This window comes from Platalea leucorodia (genome assembly GCF_965183815.1).
Source record: "Platalea leucorodia genome assembly, chromosome: 21".
Classification (NCBI taxonomy): domain Eukaryota; kingdom Metazoa; phylum Chordata; class Aves; order Pelecaniformes; family Threskiornithidae; genus Platalea; species Platalea leucorodia.
The window spans coordinates 6,207,515-6,216,696 of record NC_138843.1 but is presented as its reverse complement, the minus strand read 5'-3'; the positions used below and the strand labels follow the sequence as shown (position 1 = coordinate 6,216,696).

Sequence of the window (9,182 nt, the reverse complement as noted above, 5' to 3'; positions counted from 1 at the left end):
GAGTCCAGGATGGAGACAAACCAAGGGGACAGGGACACCTCTCAGCCAGGGAGCCCAATGCACTGGCAGGACCGAGGCCCAGGGGAAGCTGCTGGGCTCTGCCAGGCCGGAGCCAGCTGAGGACACGCGGGGATGGGGCAGCGAGGCCCCTTTGCTGTGAGGAAGACTCTGCCTTCACCACACAGCCCAGCCAAGCCGGGACCCCGGCGCCCCAGCAGCTGCTGCTGCAGGAGGAAGCGAGAGCATGGCGCGGGGGTGGCATTGGCACGGGGCCACCGTGTCCCCCCTCACCTCGCCCACTGCCCCCGTGGCACCGCCAGAGCCTGGTCCCCATCCTCCCACCCCTGGGGAGCACAGGCTGCTCAGCCCCCAAAGCCCCCCCCAGGGGACACAGGGACGCCAGCGGAGCCATTCCCCACCCAAAACCCACTACAGCCCCGCCGCGGGGCCCTGAAGCCCCAGCCGTTGCAGCGCAGACTGTGACAGAGCAGGGAGCAGGACCCATTTGGTGGTGTAGGCTCCCTCTATGAGCAAAACATTGAGCTTCTGTTTTAGCAAATACACCTAGAATTTGTGGCCTGTGTTGCCTCAGCCCCTCACCAGCCACTGGCACAAGGGGGGACCCACATCGAGCCTGCCGAGGGCCTGGGCTGCCACAGCCTCCGTAACAGGTATCGGCCTCACGAGAGATTTATTACAAGTTTATAGCAAGAAGAAGAGACTGAAAGCGGGAGCTGGTCCCGGCGCCACCGGCGCTGGCACTCAGGGCGGTCCTGAGCTCCACAGTGCCTACAGCTTCTTGCCCTTCTTCAGCCTGTTGCGGTGCCACGTGTTGTACTTCCGCAGGCGCCTCCAATATTCGATCGAGTTGGGGTCCAGCTCCTCCAGCTTCTTGGGGGGCCCGAGGTGGATCTTAAAGAGCCTGGGGGGCGAATGCAGAGGATGTGAGGCCGCGGCACGGAGGGCAAAGGGACAAGCACGGGACGGAGCGATGGGAGTGCGTGACCAGGACACGCGGATCCCTCGCCCAGGTCCGCAGTGCGGCCCGCTCTCCTCCCCCGGCCCTTGGGGAAGGTCTCTGGGCTGCGGAGCGGGAGTTTTCCTCCTCCCAGCATGGTTCCCCGTCTCTCCCGTCCGTGGCTCTGGGACGGCAGCTCGGCAGGGACGGGCACCCCGGGAGGGACCCCCCCTTCTGCACCACCTACCAGTCGGGGTACTCGGAGTCGGGCTTCAGGGCCACCTCCGGGCCCTCCTTGAAGTAATTGACCCCCATGGCGTAGGTGGCGAGCATGGCGGGGTCCGTGCACACCTCCGGCCCCTTCAGCCCCTCCTTCGGCAAGTTCTTGCCCTTGGACTTCATGGCTGCGGGGACAAGGGCACGGTCAAGGCCGGGGACGTGATGGGGGGGCCGGGGCGCAGGACGGGGGCTCCGCCGGGGCCGGGGATGAGGGACGGGGCCGGGGGACACCGGGCGGGCGGGCGGGAGCTGGGGCGGCGGCGCTGGGGGCGAGGGACACGGGGCGAGGTGCCGGCAGGAGGGGACGGGGCTGCGGCCGGGGAGGGCCCGGGGCCGGGGCCGGGGGCCGCGGGGCCAAGGGCAGGGGCGGGGGCCGGGGCTCACCCGGCTTCTTGGCGTAGCCGCGGGCCGGGCCGGGCAGCGCCGCCCGCGCCGCCCGCAGCAGCACCCGGGCGGCCATGCTGCGGGGCCGCGGGCCGGGAAGGGGCGGGAAGGGGCGGCCCGCGCATGCGGGGCGGCGGCGGCGCCCGGAAGCAGAAGCGGCGGCGGGACCGGATCGTCCCGTCCCGTCCCGTCCCCGGCAGCCGGTGGGTCCGCAGGGGCCGGGCCGGCTCCAGCCCCAGCCCCGGGCCCGAGCCCGGCCGGCAGCGGGGAGAGCCGGCGCCGGCAGGGTTGGCCCTGGCCCCTCCGCGCCCCGCCGAGCCCCGCTCCCCGCCCGGGGCGGCCCCCATGGAGAGCAGCATGGACTTCCAGGCGGCCGCGGCCCCCGCCCCCCGTCCCGGCAGCGACGAGGCCCCGGAGCCGCCGGCCATGGACACGGAGGAAGGGCCGGCGGTGCGGCCCGGCGCCCCTGAGCCCCCTGCGGGCGAGGGGCGGCCGCAGGGGCCCCCCTCGATCGCCCCGCGGCCTGGCCGCGGCTCCGGGCGGGACCTGCTCGTCCCCGAGGGCCGGCGGAGGGGCCCGGGGCCCAGCTCGGGCCCGGCCCCGGGCCTCGGCGGAGGTGGGGGCGGGCAAGCCGAGCTTTGCCAGGCCTTGGGAAGAGAGATGGACCCGGAGGCGATGGCCGCGGGGCCGCGGGGCTCCGCCGGCTGGAAACCCAGCGCCGGCAGCACCCCTCGGGACGCGGGGCACCCCCGAGCCCCCGGCAGCGGCGACCCCACGGGCATGGAGCTGGACGAGGCCCCCGAGGCCGGCGCCCGCGCGGGCAGGACCGAGTGGGCCGAGGACGCGGAGGAGGAGCCCTCGGAGATCCAGGGGCTGCTGGCCCAGCTCGAGACCCTCGACCCCAACCTCTGCGACCGCTCTCCCGCCTCCGAGCGGGGCCCGCTGCCCTCCTCGAGCACTGGCGCAGCCGCGCTGGCGGGCGAGCAGCCCCGGCGGAGCTACGGGGAGTGCCAGGGCCAGTGCCGGCCCTGCCCGCTGCACGTAGCCACGGGCCGGGGCCTGGAGACGCGGCCCTGCTGCGCCCAGCACTCGGCCTGCTCCCGGCCCTGCCACGGCCTGCTCTTTGCCGAGGCCGACCGGGAGGACTTGCTGAGCCTCCTGTGCTACGAGGGGGGGCTGCCCGAGGCCAGCGCTGAGACGCCCTTGGCCCGCTCCGACGTCCTGGCCGGGACCAACCTGGAGGTGCTGCAGGCTCAGGAGGAACTGGCCGCTGTGGAGAAGCCCGAAGGGCTGGAGAGGCCTGAGAGCTCGGAGGAAGGATCTTCTGGCAGCTGGTATTATGGAGAGGGGCTCTGCGAGGTCGACTCCGCCTGCGAGGGCAATCGGGACGGTTCCCCGGAGCCAGCCTGGGTGGCCCTGCCTCCCACTCCGGCCCCAGAGGCAGAGCAGCCACCCCAAGGCGGCGTGACCGTGAGTGCATCGCATGTGGGCTGCGGCGGTGCAGCAGCAAGCCAGGACGTGCCCCATGGCTCTGCTCCCTCGTGGGGTTTTGGGTGGGGGTAGAGGGGAGACAGGGGTGTCTTTTTCTCAGGTCTTGCAGGCCCTCAGGCTGCTGGGGTGCCCAGACAAGACCCTCGGTACTGACTTTGGCTCCTGCTGCCCTGAATGTGGGGGGATACTTGCACAGCTGTTTGATCTGTGCATGCCCTGGGGGAGAGGCTGGTGGGTCTGAAGAGCCCCCCAGCCGCAGGACCCTGTGCCCCCCTGCCTCAGGATGCTGTGCCCTGCCTGTCCCTGCTCCAGGGGCAGCCTGGCCGCGGGGCGGGCAGGCCGAATCCCTGGGATCCCAACCAGAGCCTCACCCGCTCTCTCATTGCTTTGCAGAACAGGGAACCCCCATCCTCCTGCCCGGCCTTCAAAGAGGGTGAGTTGCTCCTATGCTCGAGCAGCAAAAGCACCCAGGAGTCCTGACCCACCGCCTCCTGCTCTGACCCCGAAAGCGGGGTGGCCAGGGGTCCCAGCCGGGGAGGGAGCGCCCAGCTCTGCGCCCACGCAGGGTGGGAACATGGCTGCAGAGTCCAGGTGGCTCGTTCGATCCCAGCTCGCCCTTTGCTGAGCAAATGGGGGTGCTTCAGGGATCGGGGAGGGATGCTGAGGCTTGGGGAGGGAGAAAGAGGGATGTGCCAGGGTGTGCCCGAGGGAAGGGGGAGGCAGCCCTGGGGCCGGAGTTGGTCCTGCAGTGATGCCAGGAGCCTGTCTGCCAAGCGCTCAGCTGCTTTGCCCTGTGTAGGAATGCAGCTAACGGGCAGTAGGAGTTGGTACTCCCAGTTTTCAGAGTTGGGCGGACCAGCCCCTGCTTAGTCCTTCCCAATGCCTCAGTTCCAGGCCCTTGTGACCCAGAGGATCTGCTGGACGGTGTGATTTTTGGGGCAAAATACCTGGGCTCCACGCAGCTGGTCTCGGAGAGGAACCCCCCGACCAGCGTCCGCATGGCACAGGCCCAGGAGGCGGTGGACAGGATCAAGGTGCAGGAGGGTAGGGGGGCATGACTGCCGCCAGCCCGGCCCCTCGCGGGCGTGGGGCAGCGCTCAGGACCTGCCCAGGAGCACCCCCCGCCTGCGGGGCAGGGACCCAGAGGAGTCCTGGCAGCAGCAGTGACCTCTCCTGGGTGCTTCGTTCTGCAGGCACCGGAGGGGGAGTCCCAGCCCATGACCGAGGTGGATCTGTTTGTCTCCACGCAGAGGATCAAGGTGCTCACGGCTGACACACAGGTGAGCGGGGAACGGGAGCACCCGCGTGGCTTTGGGGCTGCTGCAACCTTCCTGTTTGGCCTTGGGATCTCTGCTTCACACCCACGCCAGTGGGGTCGTGCCCAAGGATGGCCTACGGGCAAGGACACGCTCTGGGAGGAGACGTGTCACTCCGCAGCCATCCCACGCAGACGCGTTGTGTCCCTCAGCTCTCTGCATGGCTGCACGAGGCTTCTCATGCAAACTGCGCCTCGCGGGAGCTGCTGAGTTCCCAGAGCAAGCTCCAGGGAACTGAGGCTTGAAATTTCTGTAGCTCTTTGCCTCAGGATTAGTTTCAGCTTTATAGTAAGAGGGGAGAGCTGTCTTGTCCCCCAGCAGCACCCAGAGACACGGATGGGTCCTTGATCGAAGGAGCTGTTTGTGCCTTTTAGCATAGACATGGTTTCTCCCCAGCGTGTGCCAGGCATTTGAGCTGCATCCTGGCACAGTGGCATTTGAACCCAAACCCCTCCTGCCTGTGGCGGTGCCTGGCTGGCTCGCGGGCTGCCCACGGGGTCCGCTGGGCCGGGGAGGGCTGAACGTCTCTGCCCGTGTCCCCCTTGCCAGGAGGCCATGATGGATCACTCCCTCCAGACCATCTCCTACATCGCCGACATCGGCTCCCTCGTGGTGCTCATGGCACGCCGGAAACTGCCTCGGCGGTCAGAGGTGGCAGAGGAAAAGCGGCTCTACAAGATGATCTGCCATGTCTTCCACTCGGCCGATGTGAGGCGACACGCGAGTCCCTCGGGAGGGCAGGGTGGTGCGGGGGTCCTGGGCCCCATCCTGCTGTAATGAGCGGGTACTCTGGGTCTCTGTGCTGGGGGCTCCCGACGAGCACGTAGAGGGGGAAGGAGTCCAGCCTGAGCACCTCTGCAACGCAGAGGGGCCCAGCAAGAAAAGGGGAGAGGACTGGCACCGTACAGGGGCCCGCTGAGGCAGGGAAGGAGCCAGGGTGCCCTGGGGCTCCCAGGACGCAGTGCCTGTGCTGGGCATTGCAGGGCGCTGGCAGCTGTTGGCTCCAGTTTGGCCATGGGACCGTTGGCCCTGAGCCATGGGCACGATGCACCCCTCTCTTTCCCCAGGCCCAGATCATTGCTCAGGCTATCGGGCAGGCGTTCGGCGTGGCCTACCAGCGCTTCCTGGAGGCCAACAGCATCGACCCAAGCGAGCTGAGCCCTCGCCAGTACAGCCGTGCCCTCGAGGACCAGGAGCAATACAATGCGGAGCTGACCCACTTCTCCCGGCAGGAGAACTGCAAGGACGTAAGAGCTGCTTTGGAGGAGTGGGGACAGCATGGGCTACCTGCTGGCACCTCTGTGTCGTCCCCTTCATGGCTCCCTGAGCAGCTGAGGTGCTCCCTACAAAACTGGGCCCCAACCCAGCCAGCTGTGGGCCCAGGACACCCATGCTGGGGCTGGGACACATGCCCCGTGACTCTGGTGACCGTAACCCCTCTCTGCCCCCCACCAGGTCTGCATCCAGAAGCAGAAGGGGGAGATTCTGGGCATCGCCATCGTGGAGTCGGGCTGGGGCTCCATCCTGCCCACAGTGGTCATCGCCAACCTGATGCACGGGGGCCCCGCGGAGAGGTCGGGCGAGCTGAGCATCGGGGACCGCCTCATGTCCGTCAACGGGACGAGCCTGGTGGGGCTGCCCCTCGCCACCTGCCAGAGCATCATCCGGGTGAGCCGGGGCTGCGCCCGGGGTGGCCCCGGCCTCCAGCCTGGCCGGAGGGCGAGTGCTGGCAGAGGCGGGGACCAGCCTGGACGCGTCTGGCATTGCCGGGGTCCCCCCCAGTGGTCCCAGCTTGCGGGCAGATGGGTGATAGGAGGCTGTGGGGGCAGAGGGGGCAGGAGCACGGGGGGCCACGCACATCCTGCGGGCTGCGACAGCCCCTGCTCCGAGTGCTTGGGAGGAAGGGATGTGACAAGGCAGGGACAAAGCTGGGGACTAAACTTGCTGCAGCAGGGTGCAGGCAGGGCCCTGCCCGAGGAGGAGGGTGGGTGAGGAGGCAGGCACCTGTCCTGGAGGAAACCTGCAGCATCTTCTACCTCCTGGGCAGGAAGGAGCTGGAAATAAGGACAGTGTTGCCTCAGGGGCAGAGTGGGACGTCTTGGACTGGATTTATAAGTTCTTCTCCCTGAATTTGAGCATGGCAGTATCCCTGTGTGCGCCTCAGTTTCCCCATTGAAAACAGGTTGCTAATCCTCAGCCCGTGGCTGCGTCGCCCCTCTCAGCCATGCCAAATAGCTCTCCAAAGTCTGACAAAGCCCCATCCCATCTTCCAGGAGCTGAAGCACCAGACAGAGGTGACGCTGAACATCGTGCACTGTCCCCCTGTCACCACGGCGGTCATCCGGCGCCCCGACTCCAAGTACCAGCTGGGCTTCTGTGTTGAGAACGGCGTGGTGAGTGCCCGCAGGGACGGGAGCAGAGCCAGGCCGGGGTGGGCCAAGGGCTTCAGCCGCCCGTCTGGCAGAGGAACGCGGTTCTGGCTGTGTCCGCATGGACGAGCGCACAGCTCCAGCGCTCCTTGTGCCTGCTGGGGCTGAGGTTTCCCAGGGCTCTGCTGCGCCACGGCAAAAGGCTCTCTGCAGCTCTCCTGCAGCACCGGCGGCTGGATCCGTCTCCCTGGTGCTCCTTAGCTGTTTGCTTTTGGGGTGGTGGTTTCTTCCTGGCTTTGTGGCGTGCCCTTAGTGACGTTTGTTGCTGTCCCCAGTGCCCCAGCCACTCCCTGCTCTGTGGCTGCGTTGCAAAGGCAGAGAGGGGCATTTCCAAGAGCAGCAGGAGTTGGTGGGGAGAGTGGGCGGGTGGAGGGGGTGGCACAGCTCCCTCGCACACAGACCGATGCTCCCGCTAGAACTGGAGACGCGGTTAGCCCACGGGAGCGCGGGAGCTGCCGCCCCAGGGAGAAGCGCTGGCTCTGCAGCCCAGGCTTGATGGGAGCATGAGGATTCAATGGGTGGATGGGGGGAGCTGAGCTCTCCATCAGACAGGGGAACAAAAGCCTGCGGGCTGCTCTTGCCCTACAGCTCAGCACATCGCTCTGGTGGCAGCAATGCAGAGGGACATCCCTGCCCTCGCTGCACGCCCATGGGCTGGAGGAGCCAGCACCCAAGTCCAGAGCTCTTGCTGGGAACCTACACAGATGAGAGGGTTTGGGGTGGTGGTTGCGTACGGCCCTGGGCTGTGGGCACAGCTCTGATCTTACCAGCGCTCTCTCTGCTCCCCAGATCTGCAGCCTGATGCGTGGGGGCATCGCAGAGAGAGGTGGCATCCGCGTAGGGCACCGCATCATCGAGATCAACGGGCAGAGCGTGGTGGCAACGCCCCACGAGAAGATCATCCAGATCCTCACACAGGCGGTCAGCGAGGTGAGCCAGTCCCGGGCTGGGTGACGGCCAGGGCCCCCATGCCGCGGGGCAGCCGCGGCGGCACATGGAGCAGGCTTGGCTCAGGGTTTTGCCTCGGCACCCTCCAGCCCGGGGTTTGGTGTCTCCCAGCTGATCTGTGCGTCTCTGCCTAGGTCCACATCAAGACCATGCCGGCCTCCACGTACCGCTTACTGACTGGGCAGGAGCAGCCCATCTTCCTCTGAGCGGCTGGCCGTGCCCGGCTATCGCTGCACGTGCCTGGGGCCAGGCAGGAGCGAGCCCGGGGCCTCAAGGGCAGGACGGGCTCTGCCTCCTGCCCCAGTGCCCTCATCGGAGCCCTCTGGCCCCCAGCAAGGCCTAATCCTGCACCTCTTTGGTTTTACTCAGGACACAGTGGGAGACTCTGGGGGCCTGATACCCAGCTTGAGCAGTGTCAGGGCCTGTGGTGCCATGGTTTGGGCACCTCCTTTCCCTCCGTTCACCCCTCCCTGCCTCACAGTGCCTGCACGGTGCCTGTCCCGCTGCTTCACAGGGTCCCTCACCTTGGCCTGGTGCTGGCAGGAGGAGCGGGGACCCCGCCTGAAAGGTCACCCCACACAGTGCTTTTACATTCACCGACGGTGCCTTTCCCCGTGTGGGTCTGGTGCTGGAAGCACAGCTCTGGGGCTCGCCCCCGAGCAGCGCTGAGCCTGCACACCGGTGTGGGTGCCCGCTGGCACCCCCGAGGGAGAGCCGGCAGCTCCCAGACTCAGCCTTAAGTGCAGCAGCACCCTTGGCACCCACTCCTCCCTGGCTTTGGCAGGGGCCTGTCGGGGGTGCAAACAGACCCCCTGTCAGACCTGTTGCACCGAGCTGGGAAACTACCTCTGCTTTTCCCTGGTGCTGCCTTTAACCGCTTTGCACGCACAGCCCGGCCCCAGCCCGCCTGGGCACTGGGTCGCAGCCCTCGGTGCAGCGAAAGGGAACACGGCACTGCCCAGCCCCACATCGCAGGGAGCTTGGGGTCGTGAGCCCCAAGGACCAGCCCCTGGTGATGCGTCTTTTCGTGAGTGGGTCTCTGGGCCCCTACAGCCGAGGTAGCACTGACCTGACTTTGCCTGTGTGCTTGGTTGATGTAAAAATAAAAGTTTTGGGGAATGCGGGAGGCTGCGTTTCAGGAGCCCTGGCTGGGCTGCAGCAGAGGAGGCTCGGCTCTGGGGCACGCACCCTGAGCCCGCTGCGGTGCCAGACGTTGGCACGACCCAAGCCTGATTCCTGCAGCAATGCCTCTCGGGGGCAGGCAGGGCCTCCGGCCGCGGAGGTGCCTGGCCCCCAGCAAGGCCACCCTGCTGCGTGGGTTTCCCCTGCCCACTGCCAGCCAGCGTGCACGGAAACAGCCCGTCCTGGTCAAAACAT

General features: G+C 67.5%; 2 protein-coding genes across 3 annotated transcripts; one reads left to right on the top strand and one right to left on the bottom strand.

Annotated features, from left to right (window-relative positions):
- Positions 1–674: 674 nt before the first annotated feature.
- On the bottom strand, positions 675–1,714 carry MRPL54 (mitochondrial ribosomal protein L54). The gene is made up of 3 exons (XM_082331145.1): positions 1,622–1,714; positions 1,206–1,362; positions 675–922 (listed from the first exon to the last, which is right to left on the bottom strand). Exons 1-3 carry the CDS (start codon positions 1,695–1,697, stop codon positions 790–792), a joined length of 366 nt encoding a protein of 121 aa, XP_082187271.1. The 5' UTR covers positions 1,698–1,714; the 3' UTR covers positions 675–789.
- Positions 1,715–1,943: 229 nt separating this feature from the next.
- On the top strand, positions 1,944–8,913 carry APBA3 (amyloid beta precursor protein binding family A member 3). Of its 2 annotated transcripts, XM_082331365.1 has the most exons (10): positions 1,944–3,091; positions 3,506–3,545; positions 4,001–4,146; positions 4,306–4,392; positions 4,978–5,136; positions 5,496–5,675; positions 5,884–6,096; positions 6,702–6,821; positions 7,647–7,787; positions 7,940–8,913. In XM_082331365.1, the coding sequence occupies exons 1-10, from the start codon at positions 1,967–1,969 to the stop codon at positions 8,009–8,011; spliced, it is 2,283 nt and encodes a 760-aa protein (XP_082187491.1). In that variant the 5' UTR covers positions 1,944–1,966; the 3' UTR covers positions 8,012–8,913. The 2 variants fall into 2 exon arrangements, with proteins under 2 accessions (XP_082187491.1, XP_082187492.1); XM_082331366.1 differs by lacking the exons at positions 3,506–3,545; positions 4,001–4,146.
- Positions 8,914–9,182: the final 269 nt, after the last annotated feature.